At 44.3% G+C, this 23,639-nt stretch overlaps 1 protein-coding gene and 1 long non-coding RNA gene across 5 annotated transcripts; one reads left to right on the top strand and one right to left on the bottom strand.

Moving 5' to 3' along the window:
• Nucleotides 1–3,254: 3,254 nt before the first annotated feature.
• Nucleotides 3,255–5,270, bottom strand: LOC123329695. Of its 2 annotated transcripts, XR_006545220.2 has the most exons (3): nucleotides 5,135–5,270; nucleotides 4,771–4,908; nucleotides 4,475–4,656 (listed from the first exon to the last, which is right to left on the bottom strand). It is a non-coding gene; the product is annotated as an uncharacterized LOC123329695 (long non-coding RNA). The 2 variants fall into 2 exon arrangements; XR_006640060.1 differs by lacking the exons at nucleotides 4,475–4,656; nucleotides 5,135–5,270 and adding an exon at nucleotides 3,255–3,336 and having other exon boundaries at nucleotides 4,771–5,016.
• On the top strand, nucleotides 3,865–21,126 carry GOLGA7 (golgin A7). Of its 3 annotated transcripts, none has more exons than XM_044929104.2 (6): nucleotides 3,865–4,016; nucleotides 4,349–4,481; nucleotides 9,577–9,729; nucleotides 15,801–15,902; nucleotides 17,301–17,368; nucleotides 19,744–21,126. In XM_044929104.2, the coding sequence occupies exons 2-5, from the start codon at nucleotides 4,371–4,373 to the stop codon at nucleotides 17,337–17,339; spliced, it is 405 nt and encodes a 134-aa protein (XP_044785039.1). In that variant the 5' UTR covers nucleotides 3,865–4,016; nucleotides 4,349–4,370; the 3' UTR covers nucleotides 17,340–17,368; nucleotides 19,744–21,126. The 3 variants fall into 3 exon arrangements, with proteins under 3 accessions (XP_044785039.1, XP_006078690.1, XP_006078689.1); XM_006078628.4 differs by having other exon boundaries at nucleotides 3,869–4,016; nucleotides 17,306–17,368; XM_006078627.4 differs by lacking the exon at nucleotides 3,865–4,016 and adding an exon at nucleotides 4,017–4,133 and having other exon boundaries at nucleotides 17,306–17,368.
• Nucleotides 21,127–23,639: the final 2,513 nt, after the last annotated feature.

The raw sequence follows: 23,639 nt of genomic DNA, 5'->3' as shown, positions 1-23,639 counted from the left end.
AAATATATAAATAACTCTCAAAACTCAATAATAGGAAAACAGCCACAAATAAAGAATGACAAAAGATCTGAAGAGATACATCATCAAAAAAGATGTATGGATGGCAAATAAATACATGAAAAGATGTTCAGAATCATTAGTCAGAGAAAAACTAAAGTTATAACCACAAGGAGATACCACAACCCAAGTGTTGGTGAGGATGTGGAGAAACTGGAACTCTCATCCACTGCTGGTGGGGATGTAAAATGATACAACCAACTTTGGATAACAGTTTGGCAGTTTCCTGAAAAGTTAAACATGTACTTATCCACGATCCAGATATTCTATTCCTAGGTGTTTACCCAAGAGAAATGAAGACATGCATCTATACAAAGACTTGCAGGCGAATGTCCAACAGCAGCTTCACATGTAATAGACAAAAACAGGAAGCAACTCAAATGCCTATCAACAGAAGAATGAATAACAAGCTATCCATACAATGTATTCTTACAATGGAATGTGATCCAGCAACAAACAGGAATGAATTCTTGACAACACAACAGGTGAATTACAGAATAATTAGCATATGTGAAAGAAGCCAGACAAAAAGCACACATTGTAGGAAATGAAATTTCATTTCATATGAAATTCAAGAAAATGCAAACTGAGGCTGCAGTCCCCAACCTTTTTGGCACCAAGGACCGGTTTCATGGAAGACAATTTTTCCATGGACTGGAGTGGGGGCAGGTGCTTCAGGTAGTAATGCCAGTGATGGGGAGCGGCAGATGAAGCTCACTTCCTGCCGTGCAGCCTGGTTCTCAACAAGGAGTTGGGGACTGCTGAACAAAGGGACCAGATCACTGCCTGGGGAAAGAGACTGGGGAGGGGCCAGAAGGAGGGATTACAAAGAACTCTGGGAACCTTTTGAAAGTGATGAATGTTCTCTATCTTAACTAAGGCAATGGCTTCACAGCTGTATACACAGTTGGTAAGTTAGAACTTTTCAATTTGTCTGCTTTAAATACCTCCAGTTTATTGTATGCTATTTATTCTTCCCTAACTTGGAAGAAAAGTTATGACCAACCTAGACAGCATATTAAAAAGCAGAGACATAAGTTTGCCAACAAAGGTCTGTCTAGTCAAATCTATGGTTTTTCCAGTAGTCATGTATGGAAGTGAGACTTGGACCATAAAGAAAACTGAGTGCTGAAGAATTGATGCTTTTGAACTGTGGTGTTGGAGAAGACTCTTGAGAGTCCCTTGGACTGCAAAGAGATCCAACCAATCCATCCTAAAGGAAATCAGTCCTGAATATTCATTGGAAGGACTGATGCTGAAGCTGAAACTCCAATACTTTGGCCACCTGATGCAAAGAACTGACTCATTGGAAAAGACCCTGACGCTGGGAAAGATTGAAGGTGGGAGGAGAAGGGGACGACAGAGGATGAGATGGTTGACTGGCATAACCGACTGGATGGACATGAGTATGAGTAAAGTTCGGGAGTTGCTAATGGACAGGGAGGCCTGGCATGCTACAGTCCATGGGATCTTAAAGAGTCAAACACGACTGAGCGACTGAACTGAACTGAAAGCTGTTTTTAAAATACAATAGGAGAAATATTTAATTATATATTAGACAGTATCAGAGAGTGGTGCTAACAAGTTATACAGTGGTCCCCCTTACCCAAGGGGATCCATTCCAAGACCCTCTGTGGATATTCAAAACTGAAGATAGTACCAGACCCCACATATACTGTTTTTACCTACACACACACACCTATGATAAAGTTTAGTTTAATTAGGCTCAGTAAGAGATTAACAACAATGACTAATAATAATGAAAGTGAAAGTGTTCAATTCTCAGTCGTGCCCAACTCTTTATGACCCCAAAGCCCGTTAGACTCCTCTGTCTGTGGAATTCTCCAGGCAAGAATACTGAAGTGGGTTGCCATTCCCTTCTCTAGGGGATCTTCCTGACCTAGGAATTGAACCTGGGTCTCCCGCATTGCAGGCAGATTCTTTACCGTCTGAGCCACCAAAGAAGCCCCAGCTAATAATAATAGAACAATGATAGTATATTGTAATGAAAACTATGTGAATGTGGTCTCTCAGAATATCTTATTGTACTGTATTCACCCTTCTCTTGTGATCATGTGAGACGATAAAGTGCAAAGTGCCTATGTGAGGAGAGGAAGTGAGGTGAATGACGTAGGCATTGTGTTATAGCCTTAGGCTGTATTAACTTCTGACACTCGGTCAGAGGATCGTCTGTTTCAGGTAAGCCTGGATCATGATTGTGTCAGTGACTGGATGTCAGCCCTAGAGGTGGGTGATTGGGAAATCCCAAAGAGATGGAGCCAACAGCAAGAGATTTCATCACGCTAAATCGGGAAAGGGGTACATCAAGGCTGTATATTGTCACCCTGCTTATTTAACTTCTATGCAGAGTACATCATGAGAAACGCCAGGCTGGACAAAGCACAAGTTGGAATCAAGACTGCTGGGAGGAATATCAATAGCCTCAGATATGCAGATGATACCACCCTTGTGGCAGAAAGTGAAGAACTAAGGAGCCTCTTGATGAAAGTGAAAGAGGAGAGTGGAAAAAGTTGGCTTAAAACTTAACATTCAGAAAACTAAGATGGGGAAACAGTAGAAACAGTGGCTGACTTTATTTTTCTGGGCTCCAAAATTTCTGTGGATGGTGATTGCAGCCATGAAATTAAAAGACGCTTACTCCTTGGAAGGAAAGTTATGACCAACCTAGAGAGCATATTAAAAAGCAGACACTACTTTGCCAACAAAGATCTGTCTAGTCAAGGCTATGGTTTTTCCAGTAGTCATGTATGGATGTGAGAGTTGGACTATAAAGAAAGCTGAGTACTGAAGAATTGATGCTTTTGAACTGTGGTGTTGGAGAAGACTCTTCAGAGTCCATTGGCCTGCAAGGAGATCCAACCAGTCCATCTTAAAGGAAATCATTCCTGAATATTCATTGGAAGGACAGATGCTGAAGCTGAAACTCCAATAATTTGGCTACCTGATGTGAAGAACTGACTCATTGGAAAAGACCCTGATGCTGGGAAAGATTGAGGGCGGGAGAAGGGGATGACAGAGTATGAGATGGTTGGATTACATCTCCAACTTGATGGACATGAATGTGAACAAGCTCTGAGAGTTGGTGATGGACAGGGAAGCCTGGCATGTTGCATTCCATGGGGTTGCAAAGAGTCAGACAGGACTGAATGACTGAACTGAATAGGCACACAATTTAAAACATGAATTGTTTATTTCTGGAAACTTCCATTTCATCTTTTCAGACTGAAGTTGACTTGGGGGAGAGGTGGTAACTGAAACCTGGGAAAGCAAAACAGAGGATAAGGTGGAATAGTGTATCAGCCAGGCACACCAGGGCCTTCTGTGGTTGCCTTGCAAAGGTATGCTGAGCTCAGGGAGGGCACCAAGGGCCCACACAAGCCTGTCAGGTCACCTGAGGGGCAGAGGCTGGGGTGCTAGATGAAAATCTTTGGGGTGGAAGGAAAAGACAACACCTCCAGGAAAGCTGGAGGAGGGGATGCGTGTGAGCAGTTTGTTTTGTACGGTTGAGGGGTTTCTCACGTGTAAACTGAGAGTTCCAATCAAAAGCGAAAATAAAACCTTTCAGTCAGTGATTAGAAACTCTGTCCGCACGACGAATGAGGAAATGACACAGCAGGGAAATGACACAGGACAGAAATCCCCAGCCTGGCCAAGTACCCTCTGATGAGCTCAGTCTGCAAGGTTCTCCCGGCAGCCAGGCCCAGCGGATCCTGCGGCCCCGCCCCCAGGGCCCGCAGTTCCGCCTCCCGGGTCTGAGGACCCGCCCCCGGACCCGCCCCGCAGCCCCGCCCTGCCTCTTCCTTCCAGCCGGACTCCTACGGGCAGGGCGGGGATCGGAGTCCTCATGGGCCCCGCCCACAGCGCGTCCCCGCACGGTAGCGCGCAGTCTCAACAGGATCGCTTTACGGCCGGAGGAGAGGGTGGGCCCTACACTTGAGGTAGGTGTTCGAGCAGAGGGGCGGGGAGGTGTTGGGGGGTGGAAAAGAGGCCTTTTGCGGCAGGACGTAAGTGGAGGCGGAGGCGTTGCGACAGCAGCTGGAGGGCAGAGGAGGCGGGTTCGTGTTTCCCGGGCCGAACCGGGCTGTGGGGGGGCGCGGGGCCTGGGCCGGGGAGGGAGCTGAAGGGCCGTGGTGCCAGCATGGGTGAAGGGGAGTGGGGCCGGGAGGCCTTGGGCCGCCCTGGGCGCTGGGCGGGTCTGCGGGGCTGGCGGGCCGGAGTCCTGGGTCCAGGCCGGGGGTATGACCGTGGTTGGTGTCCCCCGAACCCGCAGCGCGGCCCGTCCTGTCCTCGCCATGAGGCCGCAGCAGGCGCCTGTGTCCGGGAAGGTCTTCATTCAGCGAGACTACAGCAGTGGCACCCGCTGCCAGTTCCAGACCAAGTTCCCCGCGGAGCTGGAGAACCGGGTACGCAGCCGGGCTCCCCGCACCTGCGCTCGGCCGGGGCGGCGGCGGAGTGCGGGTCTGGGAGGGGCCGAACACAGCAGGGGCCTGGGCCAGGGCTGTGCCAGGAGGGGTCTGGTAAGCAAGACCCGGCGTCGGGGAGCAGGAGGAATGAGGCCAAGTCGCCGGGCCGGATGACCTGATGATGGCCAGGGCCAGAATCGGTACGCTGCCGTCCTCCCCACCCCACCCCACCCCGGGTTAGTGACCACAGTGATGAGGCACTTGATTCCTGACCCTCCAGGCCACCCACCTCGGTATGTTGTGTAAGCTGCATTCTCCAACCTCACCACGCAAAGATCACCATCATTCGAGTGACGAGCGTCCGGCCGCTTGTGCTGGTTTATTATTCGGTGCTGTGCTGGGCAGCGCAGACAGGCCTTCTCCGAACCTTGAGAAACACAGAGTAGTGCATGGGTCTGGACAGGGAAATATCTCAGAACGAGGCCCTCAACTGGTTCCTTATGCTGATTATCGCTGGGAGCCGACTTTTGTTGGCCTGTGGGCCAGAACTGTCATCAGAATGTGTGTCCTCTGGGCGGTCTTGCGCGCGGGAAGCGGTGTTTCTCCTTTCTTCAGACTTAATAAAAAGAATAATAATGGTCATTGGATCTTACTGTAAAAGTGCAGCGAAGTGAGACTATGTATGTGTTTTCTTGTGCCTAGGTGTGTTCATACTCCCAAAGACAGACTGTTTGGTCTTGAGGTTTGTAAGATGAACCTGTTTCCTGCTCAGAGATCAGCTTCTGGTTAGATGGGAGCAGGTTTTGTGGTTCTTTTCACTTTGACAAGAGGGTGAGGGAGTCAGGGGTGATTGGGCATGGGTGTGGAGCTGTGAAGTGCTGGCCATGAAGTAGGTAGGTGTCGATGAGTATGTACTGGAGTGCAGCAGTCATTTAAAATTAGCTTGTGGCGGGGTAGGTCGTTCTACCTGATTGCCAAGGTGGGAAAATCAACAAAGATCAATGACTGTGTGCTTTGGCTTGATTTAGAACCCTCAGCAGGTTAGTGGCCCAAGTATGTTTCTTTAAATGCAAATTAAGGACCCAGCACACCTTATAAAGATGATTTGTAGATTAGTTTGTTTGTGAAATGTCCTGTAATTGTTGCAGTTTGGTGTTGCCATGTTATGAGATAACTCAGCCTGACACTAGCTGGACACCTCCATGGTGGTTTGAGAAGATAGAAATTGAGCAAGTTGCCAGTTGGCTAGAGCTACTGAATGTGGTTTTTAAAATAATTTAGCATTATAGTTAACAGGCTTTTTTAGTACTTATATGAAATAGATCAAATGTTTCACTTTTAAGTCTCTTAGGGAAACTCTGACTTAATACTGTTTATGTGCTTTCAGATCAGAATGTAAACAACTCTTTTGCCCCACACTTATTTGGATGTCACTTGATGTTTTGTTTAAAGGATTTAAAAGTCAAACTTCCAGCTCATAATTGAGCCAAGTCTATTTATGCAGAATCAGACATGAGCCTTCAACTCTGTGTGTGGTGGAACCTTTATTTTATGGTCTGAATACAGAAACGGTGCAGTGACAGTACTCCATGGATGGCTATAGGAAGTTGCTCTTGCCAAATTCTGGAGTCCCTTCGTTTCTCTGACTTCGTGTAGCCCAGCACCACTTGTGGTTCTGAGTACTGTGTGTGTGTGCGCTTAGTCGCTCAGTCAGACTCTTTGCGACCCCATGGACTATAGCCCGCCAGGCTCCTCTGTCCACGGGGATTCTCCAGGCAAGAATACTGGAGTGGGTTACCATTTCCTTCTCCAGAGACTCTTCCCAACCCAGGGATCGAACCCAGGTGTCCCACTTTGCAGACAGATTACCATCTGAGCCACTAGGGAATTCCAAGACTACTGCAGTGGGTAGCCTATCCCTTCTCCAGGGGATCTTCCCAATCCAGGAATTGAACCGAGATCTCCTGCATGACAGACAGATTCTTTATCAGCTGAGCTACCCTTGAAATTTTTTTTTTTTTTTTTTCCTTTTTAAATGTTTGGGTTAAAAACACTAGCTTATACTTGAAACTGTTTGGGAAAGCTTTGATTTTTTTTTTTTTTTAAAGTGTGTTGAGATTAAATTTAAATTACAGGTTTAAATTTTCCTTGCTTTGTTTGATGGAAAATTGAAAGGTTTCTTTCTTTGTTTCTCTGCTGCTTAACCTAGAAATTGTCCTGATTGCACTGCCGCTGAGGCTGAGTTTCCCTTTGTGAGAACGTCGTACTCGGCAACGTAATAGACGGAGAAATAAACATCCAGCTGTTTTGTACGACTTTAAAGCATTAAACACACACACATTTGTACCCTTTAATTTGGGAGTAAGAACAAGTTCTGTGTGTTAACAAGTTTACTTTCTCACTGCCTCTGAGAACATAATACTTTGATGTGTAAGCACTTTGTCGCCAGGACATTTCTTTAAAGCTCGATTTTTAACTTTAGCCAGCATGCAGACATCTTAGGAACCCTTGGTGTGGGCAGAAAGAGAAGTGAGTGAGCTATAATTGAGGCATTTGTTCCCTGCATCCCTTTAAAACTATGTCTCTATAGCCGGTCAGTAGAAACTACCTTTGACTCGTTACCTTTGACAAGCTTCAGCCTGATGCTTTCGGCAGGTAGTTCAACATGAAACAAAAATTCTGGCAGATGAGCCCAACTCCTATTTCCATTCAGACATCCACTGTTTATTGGTCCAAGCAGCTCTAACTTGACAAGCCTCCAGATGTCAGTGTAGCTGCTGTGTCGGTGTCCAGGCACCCAGAGGGGTGTGCTGACGGCCGTGCCTCATGGAGCCTGCGGGGCGTGAGCGCAAGGCCGGCGGTCGCCCTGCAGGGCCCTTCGTTTTGTGTGTCCTCGCCTTTACTGCCGCCTGTCATGCCTTTTTTTAAAATCTTTCCAAGAAGCTCTTAACTTTTTTTTTTAACCATTTTTTTTTTTGGCCACGCTGCACAGCATGCAGGATCTTAGTTCCCTGACCCGGGATTGAACTGGGGCCCTCGGCAGTGAAAGTGCCAAACCTAACCCCTGGACTGCCAAGGAACTCCCATCTTTTTTTTTTTTCCAATTAAACTATTTTTTTTTTTAAATCTTCACCTTGGATTTTTTAAAAAAATTTTTAAATGGTTTATGATTTGCTTCCATCCTGTAAAGCATTGCAGTCGTGGAATAACTTTTAAGAATTAGTGTTTCTGGTGGGATCTGTAATTCCAAATCCGAAAGAAATCAAATGTTTCTGGGTTGGGGACTTCCTGGCAGTCTGGTGGTTAAGACTCAGCGCTTCCAAGGCAGGGGACTCAGGTTCAGTCCCTGGTTGGGAAACTGAGATCACACAGACCACCTGGTGTGGCTTAAAAAAAAAAAAGTTTCTGGGTTGGATCGCCTAGTTTTTAATCATTCTATCCAAAGAAACATAAATAATTCAGAGAAGTTTCTTTCTCAGATCATAACATTGTAGATAAATCAAGTGCGAGTGTTTGAAATTGTTTGGACTTTCATGGTTTTACTGATGAACAAACAGAAGACATTAACTTTGGCAGAACCAGGTGGAGATAACAATTTACCATCAACACTTGTTCACTGAGCAGGTCTCCTCTCAGTCTGTGTTCTGGGAATGGTGACAGGTTGCCCAGGTGACCGTTAGTGACACAGCACGTCTTCAAGTGGCGGCCCTGGCTCCCAGCTCTGTCCCCACTCACCCAGCCCCCATCAGAAACACTCCTGTTCTGGGAAATTTAAAGTAGCTCCTTTTGAAAGGCAGGTTGAGTCACCACCACTTTAAGGTTTTCATGTGTTTGGCTCACTGAATCTTCACCATTTTCCACATGAAGGACAAGGCAGCTGCCTCTTACCTAAAGGTTTTCTGATAGCTTAAGGTTGATAATCTGTTAACAAAGAATTATGTTCTTGGAGCATAATTTTGGAAATGTTTTGGAAATTTGGAAATGTTCTGTCTCAAAGTGTATATTAAGGTTCTTGGAGTTTCTTTCTGCTTCTGTTTCTGTGTAAAGCCTTCATAAAGGAAAGAATTAATATGTAAGTGGGTATTCGTTTTAGGAATGAGGGGGATACTGTCTGAGAGCAGGCTGAGGATAAGGACAAGTAAGTTGGGCTTTGTTACCTGCTGAGAATGATAGAATTGGGTGAAATGCTCTACCTTGGGCCCTGAAATTCCCATGGAGATTTGAAACTGACAAAGTGCTGTTAAAAGAAGGAAGGAAAGGGAAACTGGAAGAAGAAAGTGAAAGCGGGTCATTGGAGAAAAGGAGATACGACGGTCGTGTTAGCACATGTGTGAGGTCATGGCGTCACTGACTAGAAAAAAGGTCATAGGTGTGCTTGGTGAGAAGAGCCCCGCGGTAGTGGGAGATTTTGCCTCGTCCAGTGTGAGCTCTTAGTAACCAAGTGGTTACTGCAAAAGAGATGGGAAAGCATACAGAGTTTGCCCCTTTTGATCTGCTGACAGCGTCCTTCCTCCCCTTTTTGGCCTCAGTCGATGCCGGCATTTAGGGACCACGGTTTAAGATCGCCTGCCCTTTCCGGTAAGGGAGCGTGCCGCGCCTCTTCGGGTGCCGCTCATTCCTCACGCACGCCTCAGTTGCAGTGTCCTGTTGGCTGCTTGTGTTTTCACTGTTACGTGTCTGTTACACTCATGACTCTAAATGCCGTGAGGACAAGTCAGTGTCTTATTCATCTTTCTCCAAGGCCTGCCTGTGGTGATACCCGAAAGTATGAGCTCTGTAAATGGGAGTGTGGGAGAATGGAGGGCCGGAAGGACTGTGTTATTTAATTAACTTACTTGTGATTCAGCACAGAGGATCGGGAGACACCCTTTTCAGCTTGGACATAACACAGTGTCCAAAAGAAAGATGAAACTAAACAAACACTAACCAGTTTCAGCAACTTAGATCCAGATTTAATCACCTGAAAATTTGTTTGCCGACAGATAAAAATATTGACAAGACAGTGACCTATTTAGGGATCGCAGGCAGAAGTGACGTGTTCATCTTTTTTTTTTTTTTTTTCAAAACTTATTTTAAAATTCTTTTCTTGGTACAGATTGATCGGCAGCAATTTGAAGAAACAGTTCGGACCCTAAATAACCTTTATGCCGAGGCCGAGAAGCTTGGGGGCCAGTCGTATCTGGAAGGCTGCCTGGCTTGTCTAACAGCGTACACCATCTTCTTGTGCATGGAAACTCATTATGAGAAGGTAAGCCTACCCATGTTTTCCCAATCTCTTCCAATCATTAAAAAAAAAAAAAATGTGGGTTTGTTACAGGTTATGTTTACATGGTGACACTTGATATAAAATTTAAAGGGCCTTTTATAATAATAATAATTCAGATTTTATTGTTGCCTCTATGACCAGACACATAGAAGAGTGCTGAGTTTTTATTTCCCCAAATGTGTACCCTCCATCTCTTCCTCCCACCTGAGTGCTTGTCTCCCCTTTGAACTGTCTGCTGGACCCAGAGCTGCTGGCTTTTCAACTCAGGGGTCCGAAAGTCAAGCCTCACCTCCCCACTTGGTTCAGTGGCACCCTGTCTTTTTTGCCCAGCATCTTCAGGGGGTCGAGAAGAGGGAAATTGTACCAGTAGTCAGACCGAGCTGTCTTCCATTTCCCCATTCATTAACTTTATGACACCCTCGGCCACCCCCTGATTTATGCCCTTGTGACGTTTCTCCTAGACCAGCACCACAGCCACAGAGCCTCTTTCCTGCCTTTCTCTTCCATTTCCAACAGCTATTCTGTCGTGAAACACAGCCGTGCCTCTCCTGCAGCATGAGGGGCCTTCTCAAGCCCTCCCCCAGCTTGCCTCTCCCAGGCCTGTCTCCCCCCGTCCTCACTTTTATCTTTCAGCCAGGTGCGCCCTCTGAGAAGCCTTCCTCCACCAGAGATGCCCTTCCCATGTCCGAATTGCCTCAGTCCCTCAGTCCTGCTCTCAGCTGACTTTTCACCCTCTCTTCTGATTGGATTCCTTCTCTCCTCTCTGTCCCCACAGCACGTTACTGGAATCTGTTTTCTGGTACTTAAGCAGTCTCTGCTGAGGAATGTAGCATTTATATTCCTGTCTTACTTGCCCATCAAGTACGTTTTTCTTGCGATCAAGGACAGTGTATCCCTCTTGACGCCTAGCACAAGGCCTTGGGCGTAGGAGGCACTCGTGTGTTCAATGAATGGATGTTCATTAATCACAGTAAACCCCTAGAGGATCATTCCATTCTGACCGTGTTTAGAAAGGGAAGGCTCTAAGGAGTTTAGTGTCACACCCTCTCCGCTGAAGTCTCCCAGTGGCTGTCTTGTACTCCATGTGGTGGAGAGCGGATACATGCGGCTCCAGCTTTTTGAGCTGTTGGCTGAACATGCCACCATGTTCTTCCTTACCATCCTGGTGTGAATCCCCTGGTGAGCATTTAAAGAGCTACACAGGCAGTTTATGTCCTTCTCCGTGTCACATACTTTCTTTCCTGCTTAACGTTCGACATCAGAAGTCACAAAGGATCCGTATCCGCTTTCAGTCTGTTTTGTCTTAGCAGCTCCTCTTTAATGATACATTTGGTGAATGAAGGGACACGGGATCCATTCGATTAATATTTATTGAACATCTACTATGTGCTAAGCACTGTGCAGAGGATATAACTGAATGGGCAGACATGGTTACTGACGTTGTGGAGTTTATAAGTCTGGTAAAAACTGATACTAAGAAAACAAAACCCACAGAATTGTAAGTTGTGATAAATGCCTTAGAAAAAACCAAGCTTCCCTAGGATAGAACATAACTGGAGAGACTAATTTAGATGGGGGGTCAGAAAGGGCCTCTGCAGTGCTAACATTCAGCTGCCACGTGAAGGATGGGGAGCCTGGGGCCTTTAAGGAGGACGGAGGAGGACATGCAGAGCATGGGTCCCCTGTGCAGAGCAGGGGAGGGTGGAGGTGATGGGGGAGGTGAGGGGACCTGTGTCCTGCACCGTGGAGTGTGTTCTCCCTGGAGAGAGGCTTAGATTTTATTTCCACGCAGGGAAGGATCACTGAAGCTTTTCAAGCAGGAGGGTGGTAGGATCCGATTTTCATTTTAAACAGATTTCTTGGCTCTGGGGAAGAAAGGTATAAAAGTGCAAGTAAGACGCTTCGTAGAAGTCCAGGCAGGAGAGAAGAACCTGGGCAGGGAGGGAGCGGCAGGGACGGCAGGAGGTGAGCGGATTCAAGGGACAAGGTGGTGGAGGAGGAGCCGGGTGCTCTGGGGAGCCACTGACCACGGGAGGGGGTGGGCGGGGAGGGCTGGGCTCGTGCAGGTAAGACACTCATGCCACGTGGCCGTCAAAGACATGTAATATTGCCAATTTAAGGCAGAAATACTTCTTCCAGAGTGTTTTATTCATGCCTCATGGAATATTACATGCTTGAATTGTTATTTCACTGTAGTTTTTAAATTTGTTGATGAAATTTTAATTAACTTATTTTTTCATGTGCCTTTGCTAAAATAGATACAGATACCTGCCTCTGGCATCAGTTATAAAGAGACTGATCATTGGGTGCCAGCCAGGTCATTTCCTAGTTTTGAGTCATGGACAGGTTCATCTCTCCAAATCTGAGTTCTCAATTGTAAGCAGGTCTTAGACTGATGGTTACCAAGGAGTAGGGGTGGGTGTTAGCAGATGCAGACTAGGAGACATAGGAAAGAAACCATCATGAAACAGAATATGAAAGAGAACGTTATGTACATGTATAACTGAATCACTTTGCTGTACAGCAGTAATTAACACAGCATTGTTTAAAAAAAACAAAAAAGGTAAATCCAAAAAAGAAATATAATGGATCTTTGAATTAATAAATTGCCTTACATATGGCAGGTGCTTAAAAACCAAGTTAGTGTGTGTGTATATATGTTTTAATCAGATATGTGTGCACTTACATGTACAGGTTGTTTTTTTTTTTACCTCGAGTGTATAAGTGTATAAGTAATCTTTTTTTAGCAGCTGCTAGTTTCTTTATCTACTAAAACATTTAGCAACTCTTAATTAAAATGTTTTTTGATTATTATTTGATTATTTTGATTATTAATTTTGGAAGGCATTTCTCAACATCAGAAAATAATGGACTTGAGTTCATAAGTAACATATAAGGTATTACTTTACAAGTCTAATTAAAGTCTCTTTTACTGAGTAAGTATTATAAAGCAAATAAAGACCCAATAAAATTAGTCAAGAAACCCAAATTTATGGCACATTTTATAAATATGTGATTTTATATAAGAAATGTGGACATGAATTAACTAGATCATGCAAAGTACATAACTGGAATGGTCATAATAAGGATATAATCTCCATGTACTTTTAAAAGAAAACATTGTAAATGTGTATTTGTATTTGTGATAAGATGATAAAAATGTTAGAGCACTCAGCCACTCCGTCTCTCCAGTTTGCCCCTTAGGAATTCCTGTGCTATTATTTTCTACTTTATGAAGGGACAAAATTGAGTCATTTAATCTTGATCGTTTTGAACACTAGAACTTCCAGTCTACAAACAGTAAGCCAAGTATAATGACACTGACGCCTTGTCACGTGGGTTAAATTTTTTGAGATTGTAAATCGGCCTTTTAAAGCCCACTAGAACAATCATGCTTTTTTTTTTCTATAATGTGCTATTTATTGATTTACAATGAAGATAAAGGCTTCAGTGTTATTCCTCTCCATTGCTGCCCATTATAATCAGGGAACAAATGGGCCTGTGGAACGTTCTTCTTTCAGGGGCAGTTGCTGTGTTCGTCCACCAGAGACGTCCCTGCTGCCCATGGGCTGTGACGTGAAAGGAGCACAGTCAGAGGAACTCAGATCTTTCTGGAAACGCTAAGCCCCTGGGCCTCTCACTCAACCCCACTTCGGTTATCTTTCCTCAAGGGCTTTGAAAGGCTTATTCTCAAAGAGGACAATAGCCTTTCCTGAGGTCTGAGTGTTTAGCTTTGTAAATACTATACAAACTGAGGTTTTTATTGCAGGTTTGAGGATAACAGAGATAATTTTGTTCTGTATTATACTTTGTTTTAACAACGATTTACTAAAAATAGTGAAGTGTGAATAAAATGTCAACACAGAGTCCCTGGAGGCTGGGAATGGCGCTCTGTCCTGTCAGGAGAGGCGCGAGTTCACTCACGCCCGTGAGCTGCCTGTTGCTAGCAACGCGTCTGGGTTAGCACGGTCCTGCCTCACTGCAGCGCTGTGGGAGGACTTGCAGCTGGCACCCAAGGAAAGCTGGCTGTCTTCTTTCTGAACTGAAACCCAAATGTCCATGAGTGTTATCAAAGTTTAAACAAAAGCCTTGCACGACAGAGTTCTGCTTGAATCGAATAAAGGATGGCTGTGTCTTTGCTAATAACCTGCACTCGAGGAGGGGAGGAGAGCTGTGTGAAGGAATCCTTTCTTTGAAATCAGCCATGCAGGCGGGTTTCTCGGTGTCCACCCGGTGGAAATGGACGGGCCGAGAGGAGCCTGGCTCTCCGGTTTCCAGCTCTGGCAGGTGAGCACAGAAGGAAATTGGAGAGAAGAGGGAGAATCCTGAATTGGGCACCTTTGTGGGTGACTTGCTTCCCCTCTTTTTAGCATGATTGACAGTGTTCTTGCCTGGATAATCCCAGGGATGGGGGAGCCTGGTGGGCTGCCGCCTGTGGGGTCGCACAGAGTCGGACACACTGAAGTGACTTAGCAGCAGCAGCAGCAGCAGCATGATTGACAAATCCTGGTGGAAAGAGAGTGGCTGAGATTTTTTTTTTTTTGCTCATTAAGACCAGGCACTGCTCAAATTCTTTGAGAGTTGAAAATAGAAGAATGACATATGTACTTTAGGTAATTAGGTGAAAAAATCTTTTCTTTAGAAATAGTATTCTTACATTACTTCATAACCCTGCAGATGGCTCTTTTAATAATATCATGCTCTTTTAAAAAAAACGTACAACATGAGATTGTATTATCCCCCAGAGATGTAACCTGAATAGACTGTTTATTGTCCATCAATGAGAAAATCCATTATACAAGCAGCATAGAGTTTTAAATTCTAAATCAGTTTATACCAAAGCAGCTACATTTTATCATTCTAATATGTTGGTTTGTTCTGGTACATTATAGACCCACACTTAAATTTCTTCATTTCCAGCTTTATTTTCATACAGTTCTTTTTTTCCCTTTATGTTGTGATCACATTTATCTGAGACCTTATCATATTCTGGTAGTGTGAATTTAAGGAAACATACAGTAATTAAAGAATTGGATCAAAGCCTCTTTGAAGATTAGAGCCAGCAAAGGATTATAATGACCTTGAATCTGAAATAAAACATGTGACTCTTTGATTTTGTGTATCGCTATTAAGATTTATTTTCTTCTAGGTTATCTGTCTCAGAATTGCCCTTATTAAAGCTTAAGATTTGGCAATTTCCAGAAGTTCCTTTTTATCCTATCTGGTTTTTGTCTACGTTTGCTTTGACTTTTACAACCTTAATACTAAACTTATAAATCGAGGTTCCCATCTAGGACACAAGAGCAGGCTTCAGAGCAGCCTCCCATGCAGGCCAGGAGATGTAGAGCACTGGTCACCAGACCTCCATGGCAGCCAGCACAAACATGCCTGATGAAGGACACAGATTTCTCAGTTTTGAATGCACTGGACTCCCTTTGTTATAGGCCTGCTTTGTATTATGACTTTAAATTGATGAAAACGTACAGCAGAGAAAGCAGTTCTTTCTTTCTTTTTTGGAGGGGAGGGTGGGGGGCATGGCTTACAGTTTGTAGGATCTTAGTTCCCTGATCAGGCATGCAAATGGGCCCTCAGCAGTGACCCGAGGGTCCTGACCACTGGACTGCAGAGAAGTCCCAAGAAGCATCTCTTAAGTGTCCAGGAGAAAGCCAGAAGCTGTCCCTGGTATTAGAGGAGGTCACATGTCACACATTTCCTGAGTAGGGAAGGGGAAGGCACGTAACGTGTGTGTATGGTCACCTCCAAATTTCTCCATATCTAGGACGGAGGGAAGGGGCGTGGCTCCCGTGCCGCCATCTGGCTGCATCTCTGTTTGGACTTAGCCTGTATGGACGTGCTCAGAACTGGGGTTGGGGGGGCGGGTGTTGGGGACTCAGGGCATGAGCCACGGAGTCAGAGCTGTCCCTCCACGTGAACACCTATTTCTTGCTTTGAAAACTAATTCTTCTGCCTGAATATTTTGCAGTTCAGCTGAATACTCAAAAGGAAAATCTGATGAAGTTGGTAAGAGAGCTGTGTTGTTTCTCTTTGGTCAGGTCCTGAAGAAAGTCTCCAAATACATTCAAGAGCAGAATGAGAAGATCTACGCCCCCCAAGGCCTCCTCCTGACAGATCCCATCGAGAGAGGACTGCGAGTTGTATCTTTTCAGTCCAGATCATAAGGTCTAAGTATTTGATGGCCCCGTCAGCCCGGGCAAGAGAGGATTTCCCTCAGTTCCCGAACCTGCCGTGGGCTCTGCTGCTGGAAGGCACACTCGCCCTCCAGCACAGCTCCTTCCCGGGCGTCGTGCTGGGCTCTGGAGCATTTAGTGTTGGGGCTGCCGTTGTCTTGGTGGCTGTGCAGCATCTTGTAGTAATAATGGGAGTAGGGTGAGTCATGCTTCTCAGCTGCAGAGGCTGCACCAAAGGCCCCTTTGAAATGCATGAACTCAGTGCGCGGAGAGCTCGTCGTCCAAATAAATCGCAGCTCCACGGGTTCATCTGACGAGTTGAAATCAGTTACAGCTGCCAGATGTATCATTTCATTACCTTTGACATAACTGCATATTTTAGAGGCAGTTGACTTTGAAAATCATGAAGTTTATTTTGGTAATTTGGTAAATAAAATTGCAAAAAAAAAAAACTAATTTAGCTTGATAACGAGTAAAATAAATAACTGGGTAAAATAAAATTTTTTTAAAACCTAGGTCAGATAATCCCAGGCCTTCCGGCTGATAATCATTTCAACGGCTTTATTATACTTGTATCGGTGTTTCTTAAACTTTTAGAGGTCGTGAGCTCTCTCATAAAATAAAGTTTGCATACAATTTCAGGGTGCTTTGCACCCCTGACGTCATTACCTCACTATGGATGCTCAGTTAAGAGCCCCCCTTAGTTCTGCAATAAAGTATCCTTTTTCAGATTCTTTTCTTCTTTTAAAAAGTAAATAATGTTTGGAGAGGAACTCTGTGGTATACCACAAGCAATTACATTTCTTGAATTTTTCAGCAAGGTGTGGAAAACACAGTGTTTAACTTAAGCAGGAGAAATTTTTAATGTTTTGAGACAAGTAAAGCAAATAATAATTATTTTAATTACTTAAATAATCATTTAAAATTACTTAAATGGTAATGTAAATAAGGAAAGACAAGGGGGACTTTCCTAGCGGTCCAACAGTTAAGACTTCGGCCTCCAGTCGGCGGTTGCAGGTTCAGTCTCACGTAGGGAACTAAGATGTCCCACACGCCACGAGGTGCAGCCAAAACAACTTTTTTTTTAAGTTAGTAGAGACAAGTCCGCACAGATCACACCCATCTTCTCTCTGTAGTCCCTTTTTCTGTGTTCTGTTCTCCAGTGTGTTTTCTTTTTTTTTTTTTAATTTTATTTTATTTTTAAACTTTACATAATTGTATTAGTTTTGCCAAATATCAAAATGAATCCGCCACAGGTATACATGTGTTCCCCATCCTGAACCCTCCTCCCTCCTCCCTCCCCATACCATCCCTCTGGGTCGTCCCAGTGCACTAGTCCAGTGTGTTTTCTTAACAGCCATGCTGTTTAGATTGAAATTACCATTTATGAAGACAGAGGCATGAGCAGTGGAAGATAAACCATAGAATTAAAGGTAAATATGAAATTGTATGATTTATGTGCCATTTTTGTAATTTTGTAGGATGCATAAATTTTCTCGCCCGCATCATAAATAACTGGCATACTCTTTGTACTGACTTGATATTTAAAATGTGTCATTAACCCAAATTCTGTTAACCCAAGTGATAGTTTAATCCTGATTTTTTTTCTTCCCCCTTTGTTGTTTTCAGGCTGGTTTTGTTATTACTTTGGGAGGTTTGGGGGAGGTCTTATTTTAATATTTCAAAACTATCTGGACATTTTAATAGATGGGTCTTACACATAAAAATCAGATCAGAGATTTCCCTGACAGATTTCCCTGTCATTAAACCCATGACAAATAATAACCAAAGAAACATTTCAGAATAGGGAGATTCTAAATATTTCCTGTATTTAAGTGGCTTCATAGCCCTTTAGAAGAAACCTTACCTCCAGAGGGTAGAACCATAAATGTTCATTCTCTTTAGAATGTTCATGTTCTCACATATCCATATAATGATGTTGAACAACTGAGCAACGAATTGATGAATGCTAGTGGGAATGTGCGGGAAGAATCACCTGGAAGCCACCGTGCCTTCTAAGTGACCAAAAAAATGGTGGATTTCTGCATGTTTCCATCCTACGCTCTGCCTCCCAGTAGTAATTCTACCGCGGAGCTTTCCTGACCGCGTCCGCAGGCAGCTGTCCCTGACTCACAGGAGGCCGCGCAGAAACAGATTCAGCCAGAGCAGCCAGCGCCTCCGCAGGGCAGCAGTAATGATGCTCACTGCTGTTCTGAGGGCAGGGCTGTGTGCTAGGTGTTACACAGACGGTGTTTCCAGTTCTCACGAGAATCCTGCCCAGTATTTCCCCCACTTAACAGATAAGCAAACCAAGATAGGAAGAGATTAAGCGATGATCTCCAGGTCACACAGCTAATGAGTCCCGGTTACGAACCCGAGTCTGATTGACCATAAAGCCTTGTCTTTTCACCATACTTCCTGTAAGTACATGCAGCAGCAGAGATGTGGAGAGAGAGAGAGTCCATCACATTATTCTAAGTGCTTTTCCCCTTCGTTTCTTTTCCAGTACCTTTTAAAAATAACATCTTGTCTGCCCTGTACAATTTGTTGAATGCTATTAATACATAACTGCCTTCTCTGAGCGCTAGGGAATGTGTCCCCCGAGGTCTTAGAAGACACAGACCTAAACAATGACACCCTCTGCCGGGTGTTTTATTCTTTACTGAGGCTGTTTTGGAGCACTTGGTGTTACCTGTTCACACACTTTCTCACGTGCGGTTTGCAAACTGGTGTTTCTCAGATGAGCAGCCAGGAGCCCTACGTGTGGGTTTTGTGACGGCCGCTGGGATACGTCTGTTTGATCAGCTGCAGCTGCGCTGCTTTGGCACAACCCATTTGTCATGACTCACTTTGCAGCTCTTATTGCTTTAATACACTGTTTTTCTGAGGTGGCTCGGGATTTGGAGCAATTGCACACCAGAGACGAATCTATCAATATTCAACAACAGTGAAATTTTGAAATGAGATTTACATTAGGAACTTGTGGTAATTTCATGAATGCAAATATTTTCGTTCAGTGTAATTTAGTTTTCAGAGCTGTGTGTTCCTCAGACCCAGGATCCTGTGTGGGCTGAGGTCTTAGAGGAGAGGGGTAAACTCTCTAATGAATTCAGTTCTGTCGTTTTTCTTAAGCGTACGTGGTGTCTGCAGCTTAAAGCATTACATGGGAATTAAAATTAATGACTTAAGAGCACACAAATCATGGAGGTGGCCTTTATTTTTTAAAAAAGAGTGTTATATCTTGCTCCTCTTAAAAAAGTTTGAATTTTTTTGATACCTTTGTTACTCAACAAACTGATGGTTGTTTTCTCTCTTCAGATTAAGATTGTCTTCTTTACTTAAAAAACAGAATGTAGCACTAATCTATCATGATAAATAAGTGATAATAAAAACACCCAGCGCTTGTGGGCGCCCCCTGTGTGCCCGCATCATTCACAACACCCTCTGAGGTCCGTGGTGGCGTCCCTGTTTTTCAGACGAGGGGACTGAGGCCCGGAGGATTTCAGTTACTTGTCCAGGGCCCCAAACTGGCAGGTCGGCAGGAGGCAGCCAGGCCTGGATTGGCCGCGTGCCCCTGTGCTGTCCTGCCTCTCAAGACATGGTTGGTCAGAGATGCAAACGTTCAGGCTTGGATCTCTGGACCCTCGAGCCAGGGACCCCCATCGGCAGATGAGACAGATCCGGGCATCTCAGTAGCCGGAGCCTGGGTCAATGGAGTGTAGCCCACAGGCAGGGAGGTCACAGCAGCTGCTCTTGGGAGGTCAGTCGGTGTCGCTTTCTAAACCTTTGCTTCCCCCTCTAACTGCAGATCCCACCTCCAGCTGGGACCCTCACCTGTCCACCGGCCGACTGCAGAGCGTCCCCCTACCTCCTCTCCAGAGCATCATTCCTTCGTATCTGCTGCCAGAGCCACGGTGCCATTCACTCCAAGGACTGACTTTCTAAAATTCTGCACCTGGAGTGACCTCTAGTCGCTCAGCATCCACTTTGTGTCTCCAAATCGTGTAGGACTCTGCAATCTTTTGATCAGTTTCTAAGAAAATGCAGTGAAGCGTTTCACTTTTTCATTCAAAGCCATTAAAAACATATGCAGTTGGTCAGCCCAACACAGTTTATTCTCGCCTGCCACCAGCACCGGTGGTCCTCACCGTTCCTTGGGCTTCAGCAGGCCGTACCCTAGCCAGTGTTCAGTCTTACTCCCCCGAATTCATGAAATGCTTTTCTCCAGGATTTTGGTGAAGGGTGGGCTGTGTCTGGTTTTGCTAACGCGTCTCCCAGATTTCAGAGAACTACCAGTTTTGCTGTGACTCAAAGCTTAAAGATCTACTTCTGCTGTTTAATTTCCCAAACTGAAGCTCATTGGAAAAATAATGTATTATTTTACTTGTTTTATTATAGCCATTTCCTAATTAAAGCAGTATTTAATGCATTTTCCAGGTTTGGTTTTTTTTTTTAGAATTCTGTTACTACTGCATCACCTCAAACATTGGGAAGATGTGGTATGTGTCACTTGTTCCTTATAAAAATAAGTAAGCACAATAAAGTGGATGCTAAACCATCAAACTCAAATGTCCCTGCTGTGTCCCTGAATGTGTAATGAGCAAGTGTAATAAATATTTTAATTATAGTTTTGTTATAAATGTAACTTAAGAGAAAAAAAAATTTGATAGGAATAATACTGTATATTGCTAATTTTTAACTCTCCCTGCTGGCAGTCCTTATGATTCATAGACTTTATCATATACAGTATTCCGTGCACAGAAACATGTATGATTGGTTCAAGTTCAGTAAGATAAGTGATTTCCTGCTAAAACTGTCAAGTCCCGAGTCACTGTTTGGAGTTCTTTTTTTGGCTGTATGTTCTTAGCATTGGGACTTCCCATACCGTTCACCTTCGGGGTTTGAGAGCACTGTTTTTGGGAGAAGGATAAGATATGTATTAGGAGAGAATGAAACAGTTAAAAGTTTTACTTTCAGAGATGTTGTAGGTGCTAATACTGGATTTAACCTTTCAGATTTAATTTCTTTTATGAGTCAGTTATTCAGTAAATCCCATAGTTCTGTGTAATATTTTAATTGTATAACTTGTTACTTTATAATAGCCTATAATAGTGTGTCTGTCTGCCTTTTCAACCCGTTGCAATAACTTTGCTGAAATATTAACACATTAGTAAAACTTTTCTTAAACAAATTGTCTCTGTGTCATATTTGGTGTGATTTGGTAAAGTGTAAATGATACAGTATTAAATTTGGCAGATAGACAATACTAGGAGAACCCCTGGTTCAGTGCAGCTTAGTATTTTTAAACAAACATCTGACATTTATATGGTTTGTCACACTCAGCAGTTTTTTACAGCTTTATCTCTTAAATGAAGATATATTAGCGACAGGGCTCCAAACCAAGAAATAGTCCCCAATAGTCAAAATGTATTCAGTTAAATAAGAGATTGGAATGTTTCATTAGGGGAAAAGTATCACAGTATCATGACAATCTTAGATCATCTGATGTCTCTGTTGTGTGTTTTTTTTTTATAAAGTGCATTTGCAGAGAGTAACAGCTTATAAAATAGAGTCTATATTCCAACTTAAGTTCCTTCCATATTCCGTTTGGCCTTGGTTCCTGGATAAGTCAACACTTGTCAAGTGGCGCAGGCTCTGTTGCTTGTTTCAAACTCATAAAGGAAGTTGGAGTCTTCAAGCCATGTTTGACCTTCATACTTACCTCCCCTTCCCCTTGCCACCCCACCCAGCCCCTCAGTTCCCTGAGAGCAGGGCTGGTTTCTCGTTCCCCTTGCATCCATCCCTGACCCAGCATTCCACAACACTGCTACATATACTGTACTTAGCACTCGTATCCGTGTACATAAATGCACGAGATGTAAGAGGAGAGGTCATTAACAGTTACTTCACTACATCTTGATTAGTAAGGCATTTGGCTTAGTAGTGACTCGTAAACTCCCTGGGGCTTCCCTGGTAGATCAGCTGGTATAGAATCCACCTGACGTGTGGGAGACTTCCTGGGTTGGGGAGACCCCCTGAAGAAGGGATAGGCTACCCACTCCAGTTTTCTTAGGATTCCCTAGTGGCTCAGACAGTAAAGGATCCGCCTGCAACGAGGGAGACCTGGGTTCGATCCCTGGGTTGGGAACATCCCCTGGAGGAGGGCATGGCAACCCACTCTAGTCTTGTTGCCTGGAGAATCCCATGGACAGAGGAGCCTGGTGGGCTACAGCCCATGGGGTCACAAAGGATAAGACATGACTGAGTGACTAAGCACAACACACAGCACAGCAAACTCCCCTTTATAGAAGTCTTGTTCTAAGAGACAGTATCTGTGCTCAGATTCCATTAGAGGTGGACTTTGGCCTCAGTTCAGTCACTCAGTCGCGTTTGACTTTGCAACCCCATGGACTACAGCACGCCAGGCTTGCCTGTCCATCACCAACTCCAGGAGCTTGCTCAAGCTCATGTCTATTGAGTCGGTGATGCCATCCAACCATCTTGTCCTCTATCATCCCCTTCTTCTCCCGCCTTCAACCTTTCCCAGCATCAGGGTCTTTTCCAAAGAGTTGGTTCTTCACGTCAGGTGGCCAAAGTATTGGAGTTTCAGCTTTAGCATTAGTCCTTCCAATGAATATTCAGGACTGATACTCTTTCAGATTGACTGGTTTGCAGTCCAAGGGATTCTCGAGTCTTCTCCAACACCGCAGTTCAAAAGCATCAATTTTTTGGCACTCAGCTTTCTTTATAGTCCAATTCTCACATCCATACATGACTACCGGAAAAACCATAGCTTTGACTATAGACGGACCCTTGTTGGCAAAGTAATGTCTCTTCTTTTTAATAGGCTGTCTAGATTGGTCATAGCTTTTCTTCCAAGGAGCAAGCATCTTTTAATTTCATGGCTACAGTCACCATCTGCAGTGATTTTGGAGCCCAAAAAGATAAAGCCTCTCACTGTTTCCATTGTTTCCCCATTTATTTGCCATGACGTGATGGGACCAGATGCCATGATCTTAGTTTTCTGAATGTTGAGTTTTAAGCCACCTTTTTCTCTCTCCTCTTTCACTTTCATCAAGAGGCTCTTTAGTTCTTCGCTTTCTCCCATAAGGGTGGTGTCATCTGTGTATCTAAGGTTATTGATATTTCTCCCAGCAATCTTGATTCCAGCTTGTGCTTCATCCAGCCCAGCATTTCTCATGAGGTAGTCTGCATATAAGTTAAATAAGCAGGGTGACAATATACAGCCTTGACATACTCCTTTCCCGATTTGGAACCAGTCTGTTGTTTCATGTCCGATTCTGTTACTTCTTGCATACAGAATTTCTACCTGCATACAGATTTCTCAGAAGGCAGGTCAGGTGGTCTGGTATTCCCATCTCTTTCAGAATTTTCCACAATTTGTTGTGATCCACACAATCAAAGGCTTTGGCATAGTCAGTAAAGCAGTAGACATTTTTCTGGAACTCTCTTGGTTTTTCGATGATCCAATGGATATTGGCAATTTGATCTCTGGTTCCTCTGCCTTTTCTAAATCCAGCTTGAACATCTGGGAATTCACGGTTCACATACTGTTGAAGCCTGGCTTGGAGGATTTTGAGCATTACTTTGCTAGCGTGTGAGATGAGCACAATTGTGTGGTAGTTTGAACATTATTTGGCATTGCCTTTCTTTGGGATTGGAATGAAAACTGACCTTTTCCAG

This window comes from Bubalus bubalis, chromosome 1 (assembly GCF_019923935.1).
Source record: "Bubalus bubalis isolate 160015118507 breed Murrah chromosome 1, NDDB_SH_1, whole genome shotgun sequence".
Lineage (NCBI taxonomy): Eukaryota > Metazoa > Chordata > Mammalia > Artiodactyla > Bovidae > Bubalus > Bubalus bubalis.
This window is presented reverse-complemented; position numbering and strand designations above follow the sequence as displayed.

Bases quoted from the DNA above. Each gene is read 5' to 3' on its own strand.
- GOLGA7 (XM_006078628.4), top strand. From the start codon at position 4,371: ATGAGGCCGCAGCAGGCGCCTGTGTCCGGGAAGGTCTTCATTCAGCGA. The intron at 9,730-15,800 runs GTAAGCCTACCC...CTCTTTGGTCAG, and splicing joins TGGAAACTCATTATGAGAAG to GTCCTGAAGAAAGTCTCCAA. The intron at 15,903-17,305 runs GTATCTTTTCAG...CATGCTGTTTAG, and splicing joins TCGAGAGAGGACTGCGAGTT to ATTGAAATTACCATTTATGA.